The sequence below is a fragment of the Muscardinus avellanarius genome (genome assembly GCF_963383645.1).
Source record: "Muscardinus avellanarius genome assembly, chromosome: 4".
NCBI lineage: Eukaryota > Metazoa > Chordata > Mammalia > Rodentia > Gliridae > Muscardinus > Muscardinus avellanarius.
The window spans coordinates 114,850,626-114,869,201 of record NC_137789.1 but is presented as its reverse complement, the minus strand read 5'-3'; the positions used below and the strand labels follow the sequence as shown (position 1 = coordinate 114,869,201).

At 35.3% G+C, this 18,576-nt stretch overlaps 1 protein-coding gene across 2 annotated transcripts in view; it reads left to right on the top strand.

Annotated features, from left to right (window-relative positions):
• CTNNA3 (catenin alpha 3) overlaps positions 1 to 18,576 on the top strand; it is a gene marked incomplete at both ends in the record, with an annotated part of 1,656,346 nt that overhangs the window by 965,620 nt on the left and 672,150 nt on the right. For both annotated transcript variants that reach the window (XM_080694112.1, XM_080694111.1), the window contains one exon: positions 13,000 to 13,092. In XM_080694112.1, the coding sequence (XP_080550238.1) occupies positions 13,000 to 13,092 (93 nt within the window). The remainder of the gene's footprint in view (positions 1 to 12,999; positions 13,093 to 18,576) is intronic.

Sequence of the window (18,576 nt, the reverse complement as noted above, 5' to 3'; positions counted from 1 at the left end):
GTTCTGAAAGAACACTAAAGCTCCCAGGTTTGTTGACAGAAGTTACTGCTCCTCTTTCCATCTGCCACACTCACCAGCATTTGGCAGCCAGCGTGGGCCCTTTGAAGAGTTATTTCACTTGATTAAAAATAAATAAAAGCTAAATTGGGAGCTATTCAGTAGTTCTCAATTTGATATCCTAAGCGAATGTAAAACTTGAAAGAAGCTACCCCCCAAGCCTCGTTAAGTACGATGGCCAGACTAGAGGTAAAACATGTTACTTTGCTTTGAAGTCTGGCCTTCTAAGCCTTTGTGGAATATTGCAATGAATTCCAAAGGGAGATTTCATCCTCCTTTCTCTCTTGTCCTGAATATCTGCTGTTGTCTCCACCCCATTTTTCCCTCTTCATCTCATCTTTATCTAATAAGAGGATATAAACACACTGATTCATGAATCCATGCATGTACCTCCGAGCTACACCCCAAGACCTGTTTTGTAGTCCTTACTTTGAAACAGGGTTTGACCAAGTTGCAAAGGGCCTAAGTAGCTGAAGCTGGCCATGAGCTTACAATCCTCCTGTCTTAGCCTTCCAACCACTGGGAGTACAAGTGTGCGCCACCACGCCTGGCTCCCAGGAAGTACTTCTGAGCAGAGCCCTGGATATCCACGAAGCAGGTCTACGTGAGAAGAGGAAAACAGTGAAAAAGTAGATAATATTCCAGGCCAGAGAGAGCAGCATGGGCACAAGTCTTGTGACAGAAACATTGCTGTAACAAAGTAGATTTATATAGTCAAAGCAAAGCAACTATTCTTAATGAGTCTTGGGCCAGAATATACAGAATACATTTGGAAAGAGAATAAGCTGTGGGAATGGGAGATGATGGGGAATTCAAATTTGCTATTGTGAAAACTTCTTGGCAGCCGGACGTGGTGGCGCCTGCTTGTAATCCCAGAATTTGGGAGGCTGAGACAAGAGGATCGTGGTTCGCAGACAGCCTCAGCTACTTAGGCCGTTTGCAACTCAGTGAAACCCTGTTTCAAAATAAAAATAGGGCCAGGCATGGTGGTGCATGCTTGTAATACAAGCATTTGGGAGGCTGAGACAGGAGGATACGGTTCAAAGACAGCCTCAGCTTCTACTTAGTGTGGCCCTTTGAAACTCAGTAAGACCCTATTTCAAAATAAAGAATAAAAAATAGGACTGAGGGTGAAGGTTGACGGTAAAATGCCCCTGGGTTCCATTCCAAGTACTGCACAAAAATAAAAATATAAAATAAATAAAAATAGGGGTGGGGTGCAGCTTGAAGGTAGAATGCTGGGTTCTATCCCTAGAACCGTAAAAAAATAAATAAAAATAACATTGATTGCACTGTGGAGAACATATTTTAGAGAAAGTACAGTTTGTGACAATGAAAGCTAAAGCAGGAATGAAAGTAAATTACAAAAAGACTTATGGAAAACTAGGGTGAAAGAATTAAAAGTATATGATTTTGGAAATAATTGAGAGGTTTAACCAAAGTAAATGGGTAGATGTGAAGATGGGGAGAGAGTAAGTGCTGCCCAGGAACCTGCTGCTCTTTGCTTTGAGTCACAAGATTCATGGGATTAGCTCACCACCAGCACAGTCCTCTGTCTGTGCAAGACGAGTGTGACCATCATTTCAACCGAACACCACAACAACTACGGATGATTACCATGGCTCTCTGTGTGTCTGAATGGCTGGATATCTTTAAGGCTCGCTTACTTGACCTCTCAGAATTGTTTTTTTTCCTTTCCTTTGATACTGGGGATTGTACCTAAGGGTGTTATACTTCCAGGCTAAACCCCAAGGTCCATAAAAGGGCCTTTTGAAATAAAAGTTTCACTGAATTTCTGAGGCTGGCCTTGGACCTGCAAATCTCCTGTCTCAGCCTCCTCTGTATTGGAATTTCAGGTATGCATGACTGAATCCAGAAACATCTCAGCTTTTGGTCAATAATATTTCTTTAAAACCTTATATATTTTTTAATCTTCATGACATCACAGTATTGTGAGTTCCATAATGTTGGGCCAAGTTTTTTAACTGTCATTATGGAAAAAGGGTTTTGGCAAATGTCTAATATTTGTATCTTAGTAGTCTTTTAATATTTGTTTCCTACATTACCATGTCCAATTACCACTGATAAGCTAGTGACTTCCTAATTAGTATCTCCACTATAGACCCTTCTTAACTCCACACCTATCTATGAATTGGTTATATCTCTTTATATATCCCAATGGCAGCTCAAACTATTTAGTCAAACTCAAAATCTCTCAACCTGAAGAACTTCTAATGTTTCTTCTCTAAGTGATTTAACAAGTGACTGTAAATTTTGTTATTTTCTAAATTCAGAAAAGAAGCCCAAATTGCTTTATAAATACAGTGTTAAAAATAAAAGACATTTCACATTTGCAGGAAAACGGATGGACCGAAAGAACACGATTTTCAATGAGATTAGCTGGTCACAGAAAATGAAGGGTCATTTGTTTTCTGTCCTATGTGGAAGCTAGGGAGTAATCAATCTGGACATCCACCAGGGGGAACTTTAGAAAATGGAGGAGAAACCCCAGTGGAGCAAGGGAAATGGTCTAGAGGGGGGTGGCTGTGGGGGGGATTGATGAAGGAAGCACTTCCATTGACTTTATGTACATATGGGAGAATGCCAATGCCGATCTTGATGTCACGTATGGGGAGGAAGGCTAGGGGGGAGCTCACCAAGTGCTGTGTGCAAGTATGTCACTCTGAACCACATTAAGATGTGACACTACACTGTAGCAATAAAACTCTGTGTGTGTGTAAACAAATGCTGGATGCTTACAAAAAATAAAGGAAATTTTAGCTACCTTTCTTTTTTGCACCCTTACTCAAAGTTTTACTATATTTGTTTATATCTTTGCCATATATTTGTCAAACCTTGGTGTCCCCAAAGAACATAAAACCAGACTGAAGTCAGCATAAGGCATTGAGTTTAATAACTCAGTGACTTTCTTTTCTAAAGTGTTCTTCCTCCATAATATAAAGCAATGATACTTACCAGTATGTTCATATCCTAATTAGAAACTTTTTAAAATGGGGTATGGATGGAACAAGGACTTGACTTCAATGAAGAAACTTTTACGTAGGACTCTAAAAACTGCAACTTACTGACTATATTAGTTTCAACATAGTAGAAAAGCATTTATATTCATGATTCAGAAACAGATGGAGAAAGATAAATTATAATTTTTATTTATTTACATGGATTAAATACAGGCTATTTTCAGGATTCTTTGCTTGGTGAAAAGATTTAAAAACACATGATCTCTGTCTTAACTTCCAAGTAACTTACCACCTGATAGGCACATAAGCGAGGTTAGGAAGAAGGAGGATGTGTTAGAGTTGAAAAAGTGGAAAGTATGGGAAGTAGAAATGTGAATTCTGATTCTTGAGTATTTGCGATAACTTTGTGAAAAAAGACACTGGATCTCAGTTCTGACACAGATATAATTTTGAAAGAGTATATGAGTAGTGATTTTCAAACAGAATGGTTTGCAGAAAGATAAACTAAAAAAATGATAATTTCTTCAAAATTAGATGTGCTTTTGTACCTAATATGTAAAATGTTCTATTAAACACTCAAGAGTTAGATATAAACAAAAGTATAAATACATTTATCTATTTGTACAGAAATGGAAACAAATACCTCTTTCCTGCATTTGTATGTGACAGTAGGACATTCAGGTTGCCTAAATCCAGAGGCAGGCATTTGATGAGAAGGTGCCCTCCAAGAAATGATTATAATTCTGTATTATTGAGTTTTAACTTTGATAAGTATAACCACTTGAAATTAGTATATTTTGGGGTATGTAAATTTCTGGTTCAGTACTCCAAATTGAGATTTTCCTGTTTCCATATAGGATAAAATTAAATTAGAGACAGGAAAATATAGTCCTGCAGTCTGAATATATGCCATTTTAATATGTTCCACATAAAAACTTATAAAATAAAAAAATAAAATATAGTCTTGATTGGAAGACATAAGATAGTTATAGAAAAGGCTAAATTAAAGGGGTTTAGATTGGGAAGAAATCAGAATTACTCCAGGACTATGGGCACTAGGGAGAAATGACTATGCTTGGTCTAGGTCTCGAGGAGGATTAGGAGCCTGGATTGACAGTTGTACCAAGACTTCACACTCCTGGGTTAGAGGAAAATAGAGCAGTTCTCCAAATGGAAATCAGAGTACTATTACCAGAAAAAGCAATGCGTTGTAAGTGGATGGTAAATAATTTTCTTGTACACTTAATTTTCTTCTTTCTTGTGTACTCTGATTTTTAAACTTTTCTCTACCTCTTGAGTAGTGAATAGTGACAGAAAATTATATGAAGCCTTTTATATGACTTTCTAGCCTCTCTCACATTCAGGTTATATGTTTATAGACTTTCATCTCTTTATGCTAATTTTCAGGAGACCTGTCCATTCAAACCAGGGAAAATCAACCAAAGGTTCTAGTGTGGATTTGGGTGCTTGTGTGTGTGTGTGTGTGTGTGTGTGTGTGTGTGTGTGTGTGTGTGTTGGAGGCTGGTTATCACAGTCACCTGGGTGAGACTTTTAAAAAATCTAATTATACATCCTTTACCTCTCCTACTCTTACCATGCACACACTTCAATATATCAATATACAGTACATCAATATATCTTGGCAGAAGGGAACCTAAGCATTTCCTTGTAACAGCTATTTATCAGTGATTCTCTTATTCTCATCATCTTACAAGTTGAGGACTTTGAATACAGACTTTGAATAGGTCCACCTTGCTTTCCATTACTGAGTTCCATGATCATTATAAAAAAAAATGGTTGAAAGAAGAGTTCACCTCCTTATAAAAAAGAACTTCATTAATTTGTAATTCTGGACTGTCCTGCAATGAGAATAGGCCTCTCTGCAAAACAGTAAATTCTCTGTCTCTGGGGAGAATTTACAAAGGAGTTGTCTCATCATCTGCCTGAGAGGAAAATTCATGAAAATAAGACACTGACCTTTCTCTTTCACTGAAAGCTATAATATTTAGTGACATGGTATTATAACTAACAATGTGGACTATACATAAACAATGAATTTGAAACAATGGCAACCTCACCAAACATCTGAGTTTGTTCCATTCCTGTTCTTGGAAAAATCATATCACAGGTAAATACCTATATCAGAACTTCTCAGTTACAGACTTAATTGTGACAAGCAACTGTCCAAATAGTGTCCTTGTTCCTAAAAATTCCATTTTAGTTTTCTAAGATGATGGAGAGGGCTACTAGTGTTCCCAAGACTTCAGATAAAAGTTGATATGAAAAATTAAAATAAGTATTCTCTGATATTCAATATTTTGAAACTAGAACCCCTTTTTCACATTAGAACAAAGTGATAATGAAAAGCAAAGTTAGCCTATAAGATGGTATAATTTTTTAAGGGTCACTGCAAAAATTTCGAATTCTCAAATATCTGTCTCTTTTTCTACCATTAGTGAGTCATTCTTCTGGACACATTGTTGTCATCTTTCTGACACTTTTGGAGAGTGAGGGACAGAGCCAGCCTAGCTGCCAGAGATTTTCAAGACCAGGTTCCAAAACAGGGAATTTCTCACCCAACTTCATGGCTTAAGGAGTGAAGAGTACCGTGTTCTCTGCTAAGTGAAAGGGGGGGCCCAAAGTCCAGCACACAGAAAGCATGACAGAAGCTTACTAATTGGTCTATGGAACTTGAGCCAGGATGCTGATGGGAGCCTTCATTTCACACTCAGTAGTGTGGCAAATTGTCCTTGGCTGAAACTTTTTTTATATGTTACAGTATTAGTAATTATTTTAAGGATATACTTCATCTTGGGTTAAAATGAAGGAATTTTGCCATAGCCTTTTTAATAAGTATGTAAGATTACTTAAATATCTTTGGTCTCATTCACTTAAGACAATTTAGACTCTTCATGGGCATGGCTAAGGATATTATGTAACAAATACAATACAGAGTATGTTCAGTCATTTCCATGCAGAACCCTTCTCAGTACTTCAAATCATGGTGCGTAAAGAGCACACATGTTTACCTGGTTAACAGTCTTTCTGTCCTTGATCCATCTGAGTGCAAGGCTGTGTGTGTTTTAATTTATTTTTTGTCTTGTTTTAATGAGCTTTTTATGACTTTTGGTAGAACATACACACTCTACTCAGGAACCCACCATTTCACCTCACCACTTAACTACATCTAAACTCTGTTTTAACCTGGGAGTGGTGGTGCACACATGGAGGCTGAGACCAAAGGAGAACAGGTTTGAGGACAGACTCAGCATGTAGTGAGACTCTCATCGATCTAGTAAGACCCTGTTTCAAAATAAACATAAAAAATATAGCTAGGGGTATAGGTGGAGGTAGAATGCCCCTGGTTTCAGTCCCTAATGCTACAATGAATAAACACATACAAACACACGTATTGACTCCATGGCTTTTAAAGTATTTGAATTTGTGGGTTTTGGATTAAACATTTGTTTAATTTCTTTAGGCTTCTAAAGCTTTAATTCCACAAACCTTTTTGGGAGTGAAGGTTCTCTTTTCCACATTAGTTAAGAAGTATGAATAGACATCATACCTCTTCAGAGCTACTAGGTATTAGACCTTTTACACATTCTGCTTTATTTAATCCCCAAAACACCAAAAGGTAGATAATATACAGTTTATAGGTAATAAAACAATCATAGAGCTTACCCTTTATTTCACAATCACAAACTTATTAATTATGGAATCAGGTTTATGCCTAGATCTATTTGTCTCTAAAACCTTTTCTGTCCTAGTTTCCTTTAAGTGTCAGAATATAACTGAGACTCTAGTAAGCAATGGAACTCTATCCAGATTTAAAAATATATATATAGTTATAGTTAGATAAGCAAAGGGTGTCAGATGTTAAAATATCTCAAATTATTTTACAAAATATTTTTTTCATGATTTTCTTGACAAGTAGGGAATTACCATTATGCTGTGCTTGGGAACATACTTGACTGACCAAAATGCCACACAAAGTTGAAGAATAATTAGTTTTAGAAGAAATTTGGCTTTCATTATTATATGACTTTGGAAAGTGTTACAAATTATTCAGGACATAAATGTAAAACTGTTTTATTTTTGTCACTTAGCTCTTTTACTTTGTTACAGAATGCTAGCTATATTGTACATTGAAACATGGTACAAAATAGCATTGAAACACCATAGATCCTAAAATAGTTCTTGATTACTTAGAAAGTTTAGTTAGTAACCTAGAGAGTTCTACTGTATGTATAGAAGTAAAGTTTAGAATTGTATAGGTGCTACCTAAATGACAGAAATAACATTAGTATGATCATTGTATAGAAAAACTTTGAGTAGAAAATGCAACTTTTTGTTGTTAAATTTCATTTGTTAGTGTTATGAGAATCGACCCTGGTAATCTAAATATAAACTGTATTTAGAATAATTTCCATGTTGTGATAGTATTTAATTGACTTGCAATAAACATCATAGCCAGCAAATGACCCAAACAAGAATGTTTGGATTTTTTTAAAAGCGACAAGAAAAGAGGATAAATTTAAAAATAAAGAAACTGCTACATAGAGGCTTTTTCTATAATTTTAAGCTTTGGATTAACCATTATTATTTTAATCTGACCAATGTATATTAAGGATACACACACACACACACACACACACACACACACACACATATATATATATATATATATATATATATATATATATATATCTTTATTTTTTTCTTTTTATTGGTGCACTGTATTCATACATCATAATGGTATAAAGAAAATACTTTTGTAGACATACATGCACACATCGTCCATTTAGCCCCTACCCAATCCCCACCCCATTCCCTCCACATCCCTCCTTCCCATGCTTGGTTTAGTGGTTGACATCTAGTTTTATAGCAATTTATCCAATATTTTTTATTTATTTTTTTATTGGTGCATTGTATTCATACATCATGGTGGGATACAAACTTTTGTAGACATACATGCACACATCGCCCAGTCAGCCCCCACCAGATCCCCACCCCATTCTCTCCCCATCCCTCCCTCCCATGCTTGGCTTAGTGGTTGACGTCTAGTATTATAGCAATTTATCCAAAATTAAAAATGATAATATCTCATAACAGTTTCATTTGTCTGATACCAAGTGTTGGATGACTTAAAGATAACATTTCAATATTTCTTTTTACTTTCTTTCTTACCAGAGACTATTTTTTTTCTATTTTTTTAGGTGAAACTATCATATATTTATATATTTATTTTTCAGAAAAAAATCTATCCTAATATGGAATATGGACGCTAGATACCCAAAACAATCTTGAAAAAGAACAAAACTAGAAGATATATATTTTCTGATTTCAAACCATATAAAGCTACAATAATTGAAATGGTGTAGTACTGTTCTAAAGGCAGATATATAAACCATTGGAGTTAAATACAAGCCTAGAGCTAAATTCTTCCCTATATTGTCAAGTTATTTTTGACAAGGTTTCCACGAACATTTGGTGGTGGAAATAATAATCTTTTAACTAAATATTGTTGAAAAATAATAATTACATGGAAAAGAATAAAATTGGACCCGTACCTAATCCCATATACAAATATTAACTCAAAATAGATAAAAGACCTAAATATAAATCTTAAGACTATAAACTTTTAGGAGAAAATATGGGTCATAAAACCTCACAACATTGAAATTGGCAGTGATTTCTTGGGTATGATTTCAATGGCACAGGCAACAGAAGAGTATACAAACTCCCTAAAAAATAAAAAAAAATATTGTATATCCAAAGACAATGTAAACAGAGTTAAAAGTTACTAATAGAATGGGATAAAATATTCCCAAATGCTGTATCTGAAGGTATATTAATATTCCAACTAGACATCCTAAAAATTAACAACAATAAAGGCAAACAATACCATTTAGAGATAGTTATAAGACTAACATAAATAATGAATCTCCACAGATAACTAATCTTAGTTGTCTGTTGGATGGAAAATCTTGTTTCTCTGGTTCTGGTGTGTGTTACCTATTTCTTCTTTGTAGTTAATCTCTTTGAGTATTTTCTCTAGTGCTGGTTTTGAAGACATAAATTCCTTCAGTTTCTGTTTGTCATGGAAGCTTCTTATTTCTCCATCTAATTTGATAGAAAGTTTTGCTGGGTAGGAAATTTTTGGCTGGAAGTTGTTTTCTTTCAGAGTTTGGAATATGTTACTCCAAGCCCTTCTGGCTCTCATGACTTGGTTTGGGAAGTCTGGAGTGATTCTAATTGGTTTGCCTCTGAATGTCACTTGGCCCTTTGTTTTTGTTGCCTTTAAGATTCTCTGCTTGGCTTCCACATTGGTCATTTTGACAATTATGTGGCGTGGGGATCCTCTTCTCCGATCCTGTCTAAAGGGAGTTCTATAAGTTTCCTGGACCTGTGTATCAACCTCTTGCTCTATGTTTGGAAAATTTTCTGCTATTACTTCCTTGAAGAGATTGTTGATCCCTTTGGTTTCACTTTCTTTTCCCTCCTCTATTCCAATTATTCTTAGGTTAGCTCTCTTAAAATGGGCCCATATTTCTTCAATATCAGATTCCTGCTGTCGGATGTTTTTTTCTAGAATAGAAACTATGCGTTTATTTTTGGAATGATCATCTTCTAAGAGTGAGATTCTGTTCTCCATGTGGTCTAATCGGTTGTTTGTGCTTTGAATTGAGGCCTTTACTTCATTAATTGCATCCTTTATATCTCTTTGGCTCTCTCTGAGTTCTTTTCGAAGCACCTCTATTATTTGTACAGTTATTTTCCTGATTTGATCTTCTAGAAATCTCTGATTTTCTGTTTTATCGGGTTCTGATGTTGTGGGGTTGTGGGCATTCATTGCTCCAGTATTATTCCTCTTTCCCATGATTTCGGAAGTTTGTGCCTTCTCTGGGTTCTTCCCTTGGGTCACTATGACTCACTTAAGGTGTTCTGGATCTCGAGTCAGTAGTATCTCAGACCCCACTACTCCTTTACTGGGTTGTATCACAGAATCTTCGACCCAGAGAGTCGATAGAGGCTGCTTTAAACTATGGGGGGTGCCAGGTTGTATGTTCTCCTATGTTGTGATATCTCTGCCACCGCCACTCCCCCACTGGGTCAAGTCCCAGGGAGTACAGTACTGGGATTTCTCCTCTGTGGCCCACAATTTGACTCACTGTTCTTGAGTACGCAGATTTAGCTGTACTGGACTCGGTGAATTTGCTGCTGCCGCCGGTGGCAATATGGCGCCGCTGCTACGCCCTCGGCCATGAGGCTGGCTTATTTCTTCTTGGTTTTGAGTTCCACTCTGAATCCCTGCAACGTGTGCTGAGCTCAGCCACTGGGAGCTTTAGATGCTCCCTGCGCTGAAAAATCCCACCTGGCTGTTCCGCAGAGGCACACCTCGGCTTGTGTAGCCGTCCGGTGAACTCACTGCTGCCGCTGCCGCCGGCAGTATGGCGCTGCTGCCGCGTCCTCGGACGTGAGGCTGGTGTATCTCCTCTGTGGCTCTGAGCTCTGTTCTCAGTCCGCTTTCTCTCTGGAGCCTGGTGATTTTTTTTTTCCTCTGGCAATGGTGTTTTCTGGCTATGAAAGGCGCTGATTTTGTGGTAATGGAGATTGGTTGTTAGCGGGGCTCTTAAGCCCCGCTTTTCTCAGTCGCCATCCAATTTATCCAATATTAATGAAGATAATCTCACATAACAGTTTCATTTGTCTGATACCAAGATTTTGATGACTTAAAGATAACATTTCAATATTTCTTTTTGCTTTCTTTCTTACCAGAGAATATTTTTTTCTTTTTTTTTACATGAAACTATCATACATTTATTTATTTATTTATTTTTCAGAGAAAATCTATCTTGATATGGAATATGGACTCTAGATACCCAAAACAATCTCGAAGAACAAAGCTAGAAAATGTATATTTTCTGATTTCAAACCATATAAAGCTACAATAATTGAAATGGTGTAGTACTGTTCTAAAGGCAGATATATAAACCATTGGAGTTAAATAAAAGCCTAGAGATAAATTCTTCTATATATTGTCAAGTTATTTTTGACAAGGTTTCCACAAACATTTGGTGGAGGAAATAATAATCTTTTAACTAAATATTGTTGAAAAATAATAATTACATGGAAAAGAATAAAATTGGACCCATACCTAATACCATATACAAATATTAGCTCAAAATAGATAAAAGACCTAAATATAAATCTTAAGACTATAAACTTTTAGAAGAAAATCTGGGTCATAAAACCTCACAACATTGAAATTGACAGTGATTTCTTGGATATGATTTTAATGGCACAGGCAACAAAAGGGTAAACAAACTCCCTAAAAAAAAATTGTATATCGAAAGACAATGTAAATAAAGTTAAAAGTTACTGATGGAATGGGATAAAATATTCCCAAATGCTGTATCTGAAGGTATATTAATATTCCAACTAGAAATCCTAAAAATTAACAATAATAAAATTTTATTGTTGCTATATATTACTTTAAACAAAGTACTCAGATTTATAGACAGGTATTTTCCGCAAGTTTAGTGCAAATTAATAGAATACTTATTAAAGCAGTTAGACTGCTGAGTCTCGATACCAATGAATGAGGTTTGGGGGGGTAGGATTGAGGGGCATGGAAACCATTGCCCTTTTCAAATAATTCACAATTGCACTAATTATGTGTCAAATATGAAAGTAGAGGCATAGTGACCTTCAAGCCAACAAAAGACCTTTTCAAGTAAGCCATTTCCATGTACATGAATAAAGCAAACAGTGCCCTTCCACAGTTAAATAATGTATGGCTGTTATTTTATTATATGTAAATGAAAATCACGGAGTTGTTTCATTATTGACATATTAAAAGTAATGCACTGAAAAAGCAAGGACTATAAATCCATTTAAATGACATTGTGTGGCACTCTTAAAACAGTGATGTAAAGTTTGTTGTTCATTTGCACTATAGGCAAATAATATGAAGACTTCTCTACAACTGAATATATTTTGGATCTGAACAGTAAAAATTGCAATGTACTAAAATATGTAATAACGGAGTCATCAGAAAATTATAATTTTGTTAGAAAAACTATGTTCTTGCTGTGATAAAGACAATAACAAAGTTTGCGGATCAGCGAGAACATAAACTCTCACTGCTCTGAAGAGAAATGTTGAACAAGAGTGGGCTCAAAAGAAAGGAAAAGAATGTCACACTCTTTTCCTATGGATCTTTTATGGTATAAAGAAAAGCATTTGTAAATATTGCATTTAGGCAATGGATGCCATGGTAAATGTTTAAAAGCACACCCATTTCACTGGAAGAGAGTGTGAGTTTCAAAAGCAATTATATAAAAGAAATTTGGGCATCAGTAATGCTTGAATCAAGTCAGCTGCTGGAATGTCAAACAGTGCCCATTAAATTGTAGTAGAAAATCAAGAACAGGAAAAAGTATTTAATTATCTTGTATTTGTCCTGCTTGGGAGTGTATTTGATGCTGAATAAAACATGAATAAGATACAGGCATGCTTAATGCAACTTAAATATGCATAATAGACCTCTGGGAAATAATAAACCAATTACAAACTTAGAGTAAACCACAATCATTTGAAATTCCAAGAACCCATTAGCATTCAATCCATAGTTGCATTTTTTTTATTGTCCCATCAGAGCCTCTTAGTATGGGTTAAATGTTGATAGTTAAGAACTGTGTAGGGTTTACTGATTCATTCATCAACATTTTCTTTTTGTTTTAAACAGCTCTCTAGAGAACTTCATCGTTGTTTGTTTTAAGAGATTATCTAATATTTATTTCATAAAACAGGGACCAGTGACATTTCTGAGGATGCTGTTTGTCACTGAATTTTCAATTAATATGTGCATGCTCTTACTTGTCCAGGATAACAAATGTTTCTGCATTTCCTGGATGATCTAAAATAATTGCTGTTGTTTTGAATTGTATTCAAGGTGGCAAATCTTGCTTGTTCCATGTCAACAAACGAAGATGGAATAAAAATTGTCAGAATTGCTGCTAATCACCTGGAAAATTTATGTCCACAGGTATGATAACTATGTTACTGTCTCTTTTCTATAAAAATTATACCTAGTTCTACATACTTATATGCATATAAAATATATTGAAGCATTTATTTATTTATTTATTTATTTTTTGCGAGTCTGGGGATGGAACCCAGGGGCACTTGACCTCCGAGCTACACCCCCTGCCTTATTTTTTTATTCTTTATTTTGAAAATGGGTCTCACTGAGTTGCAGAGGGCCTCACTAAGTAGCTGAGGCTGTCCACGAACCGCAATCCTCCAGGTCTCAGCCTCCCGAATGCTGGGATTACAAGCGTGCACTACCACGCCCGGCTTGAAGCATTTTTTTAAACAAATTTTTTTACTGAACATAAATGGTATACATTTAAACTATATTTGGTGCCCTCTCCACCCGCCCCCATTTTCCCTTCCCTCCTCCTACCAATGGTTGTCCAGGTTAACCATGTCTTATTCATAATTTTACACATATTCAGATGTAGACCCTCATTAATCAAGATCAGCCTTCTTCCTCTCCTATCTTTCCATTCAAACTTCGATGATATTTCCCCTCCATTATCTGGAGTCCCACTGGTATCCTCTGTGTTTCCTAGTTTGGGCATATTAGAGGAAACATATGTACCTTCTCCTTCTGTGCTTGGCTGATCTCACTTAACATAATGTTCTCCAGGGCTTTCCATCTTCTTGCAAATGATATAATTTTGTTCTTCTTTATGGCTGAATAGAATTCCTTTGTGTGTATTTCCCAAAGTTTTGCTATCCAAAACAGATGAATATCAGTTGATGGAGATCTGGGTTGATTACATATTTAGGCTATTACGAATTGTGCTGCTATGAACATAGGTATGCATAAGTTGCTGTATTTCTCTGAATTCAACCCCTTTGGAAAGATACCCAGGAGTGGTATAGCTGGATCATATGGTGGATCTATTCCCACCTTTCTTAGGAATCTCCACACATATCTCCATAGTGGCTGAACTGTTTGCATTCCCACCAACAGTGTAAAAGAGTTCCTCTTTCCCCACATCCTCTCCAGCATTTGTTGTTATTTGATTGTTTTATGCTTGCCACTCTGACTGGGGTTAGATGGAATCTCAATGTAGTTTTGATTTGCATCTCCCTGATGGCCAGTGTTGTAGAACATCTTTTCATGTATCTATTGGCCCTTTGTATCTCTTCTTTTGTGAAGTGTCTATTTAGTTCATTTGCCCATTTCTTTATTGGGTTGTTTGTTTTGCTAGTGTCCTAACATCGTAGCCTATTCTTTAATAATAAAGCTGTTTTTGTAGTTCTTTTATATAGTTCTGAGAGAGTTGATGTTAGTCCACGTTATGCATCTTCTTAGTCTAATAATTTACAAGGACCACTGAAAATAGGCACATTGGGTTCAGATAACTGAATAGTATTATGCATTGACTTATCCTGCAAATTGTTTCATCTCTGGCAAAGAGAATAGGGAAAGGAAGCAATCTGTAATAAAAATTATAGAATAACACAAAATAATATTGGTTAAAGCCTCTTGTCAAAATGAGTACTTGAGAGACTAGATGTTGTATAAGGATGTATTGTAAGCCAAGAGTGGTGGTACATGTTCCCAGTACTTGGGAGTCTGAGACAGGAGGATTGCACAGGTTTGAAGCCAGCCTCAGCTACTTAGTGATGCTCTCAGCAACTTAGTGAGACCCTGTTTCCAAACAAAATAGAAAATAGGTCTGGGAGTGTTGCCCAAAGATAGAAGGCCTCTGGGTTCCATCCCCAACACCACACACACAAACACACAAAGAATGGACTATAAACCAGTAGTTGTTTGAGGGGACACAATTGGATGCTGACAAAACCTCGAATACAAAACCACTTGAAATGATAAATTATTTTGCCTTAGAATAATTGGCAGAAGTGTTTCAGACTTTTCATAAGTGCTTTCTTGCCAGCAATTCAGAGTTTTAAAATTTTAAAAATAGCTGCGCACAGTGGTGCATGCCTGTAATTGCAGTACCTAGGAGGTTGGAGCAGGAGGATTGTGGTTTCATGGACAGCTTCAACAACCTCATGAGGCCTTCTGCAACTTAGTGACACCCGGTTTCAAAATAAAAAGTAAAATAGGATTGGGAGTGTAGCTCAGAGATAGAATGCCTCTGCTCTAAGTCCTCAGTCACACTCACACACACACACAACACACACACACACACACACACACACACACACACACACACACACCAGAAGATCAAAGAAAAATGCATTTTTAGGGAATTGGTTCTAGTTCACTAGAAGCCTTGAAATCATGAGTCAGGATACCCATTAGAAAATACTTAAACACCCTTGTCTTAAAAATGGAGGAAATAATAAAGATCCTTACTTCCTAATCAAGACCACAAATGTTGTGAGAATGTGAAATATGAGTGATTAGGGACATTAAGTCTCCAGACATCTGCTGAGATTCTCCTGCTACTCTAAGTAGAGCATGAATTACATTGATTTGTCTTACTGACAATTTCATTTCTGAGAGCATTAAGGTAACAGTGAGGGAAACTGCTCCTTTGGAGTCAATGTTTATCAACAAGTAAGACCTGGCTAAAGGGTCTGAAACTAATGTCAGTTTTCTATGAGGCCTCATGGGGATCAGAATACTGCAAGGAGATCTCTAAAGTGGTTAAATCAATGACACCCCCATCAACAGTTAATGAGAATTCTCATTTCTCCATACCATGAATAAGGCCTGATGCTGTCATGTTTTAAAATATATTTTAAGTTTGAAGAGTGTTGTTATATCTTTGGTTTTTATTTGTATTTCCTGTTTATTAATTTAGAATCTTGTTTGCAAACACTTATAGAAAAGTTTGACTTCTGATTCTATGACTTGCCTATTTTCTTTATCAAAATTTTATTTATTTATTTATTTTTTTTGTGGTACCGGGGTTCCTTGAAAACCCTTCTATCCCTGGGATACACTCCCAGACCTATTTTATATTTTTATTTGGAAACAGGGTATCTTAAGCCAGCGTGGCTGGCTTCGAACCTGCGCCATCCTCCTATCTCCACCTCTCAAGCACAGGGATTACAAGCATGTGCCACCACACCCGGCTTCTTTATAAATTTTTAGCTGGGCTATTTGTTTATTTTATTATTGATTTGCTTAGGCCCATTAAAATTTTTCTGTCACAGATGCCTTTTCTTCTAACTTTAAAATAGTATTTTAAACAGAATTTAATCATCTTTTAATTCCTTTACTAAGTATGTATTGAGCATTTATTCCATATGCTGATATGTGGTTTCAGGCTTTGTGAAGAAATTCTACCAACAAAAATGTCATAATCAATATATGAGATTAAAGGTTTTGTGTTTGTGTGTTTGTGCATGCTTGTGCAACTAAGGACTGAATTCAGAGCTCAGTACATGCTAGACAAGCACCCTACTACTGAACTATATCTCTAAACCCAATGTATTGTTATTCAACATTTAGGTTTTTATTACTTGCAAAATTGCAAAATTATAGGTATGACCCTTTATTTTTTCAAAGTGCTAACAAGGGGGCTACAATCATGTACTAAATAGTTAATCCTTCCTTGTTACAATTTATACACAAATGCTCACATGTGCATATATATTTATGTTTGTACTGTTCGGTATATATTTGTATACATATTTACCTACATATTTACATAAATACACATGATAACATATAATACATATCTACATAACACATTGTACAGACATAATATATATATGTATATATATATCAAAATTATTTAATTATTTTTACTATTTTCCCATTTGTAAATAAAAACTTTGTAAACAAATGGAAACAAATTAAAATGTAATTACTGAATCTTTTATTTCTACATCACTTGGCTTCTCTTTTAGTCTTCCCACTTTTAGTTAATGACACCTTGCTTCAAGATATAAAAGACTTTCTATTCTGTTTCATTGATCTATTAACCTATCCCTGCAATAGTATCCTAATGTCATAAGTATGGTTTTATACTAAATTTTGATCTCTTCTAGAAAAGTTGACTCACTTTATTTTGTTTTTAATTATCATTGTTATCCTTAACTTTTTTTCCTTTCATAAAACTTTTGGGATTAACTTATCAAGTGTCATAAGAATCAAAACATTTTGAATTAAAATGTTTTAAATTCTAGATTATTTTATAAATAAAAGACTGGGATATTAAAATGCTCATCATCAAACAGGTTATATGTATTTTCATAATAATATCCTTTATGCTATTTAGGGATTCTGTATATGTTTATTCGAAAAATTCTAGTGTTTTAAAAATCTTCTACTTGATGATAAAATTTTCCTAGAAAGCAAACCTTTCTTTAAAGACCAGACTCACATATCTATTTATCTTTTTGTGCCCAGTGGCACTCTACCACTGAACTATATCCCAGACATTTTTATTTAGTTTTAGACTGAGTCTTGCTAAGTTGCCCAGGTTGCCCTTGAACTTATTATCTTTCTGCCTCAACCTCCTAAATCACTGGGATTATAGGAATGTACCACTGGGCCTGGCTGTATTAAAATTTTAAGTAAAATAGAAGGATAAAGCAAATAAATTAGTTAAAATAATCTAGTGCCAAAGAATCGAGATATTCTAGACTATGGATTAATATTAACTATTTAGATAAAATAGATACAAATCTTAAACCATATATGCCGGTACATGAGCAGGTACACTATAAAATAAATTTGCAACCAATGAAAGAGATATGGCTTAGCAAAAATTAACCCTCCATACTTTTAAAATTGTTAATAGTTGTCTCCATATGGATCAAATTTATTATAAATGTTAGAAAATCTTATATGATATAACATGTTCCTATTAAAAATAGTTTTAAAATTATTGTGGACTTTCTCTTTATTGTTAAAATTGTATATTATATGCTATGTGTCCTAAAATTTAATTTGTTGAGGCCATAACCTAATTGTGTGTATATGTCTGTGTATTTGAGTGTGTGTGTGTGTGTGTGTGTGTGTGTGTGTGTGTGTTTGTGTATGTAAGTTAAGTTGCATTGTGGCAGTATTTATTAAAGTAAATGACATGACATACATGCCTGCAAGCTCACTAATTCAGCTTCCAGAAATTTATGGTTCAGGTACATGTGCAGGTACATCAAAATGCATGAGTAAAGTTTCTATGAAGAATTTTTGGTAATGGCAGAAACTAGAACAAACCTAAGTGTCTGTCAGCAGAGAATGTTTAAAGCAGTAAACCTACTCATTTGCTTTCTTCACTTATCTTGAGTATCTTTGGAAATATCCAAGTGAAAAAAGTAAATTTCAAATGAGAATATACATGATGACATTTATATGAAAATAAAAGAATATAGATCAAGTGATATACTTATGATTTCACAGAAAAAAAATCAGAAAGTCTTCATGAGAGATTTAATAGTGGTTATTTCCAGAAAGTGAGACTTTGGAACAATGTACTAGAAGCATGTTTGCATTTCATTTCTTTTAAAACTATTAATTTAATCAGAAATT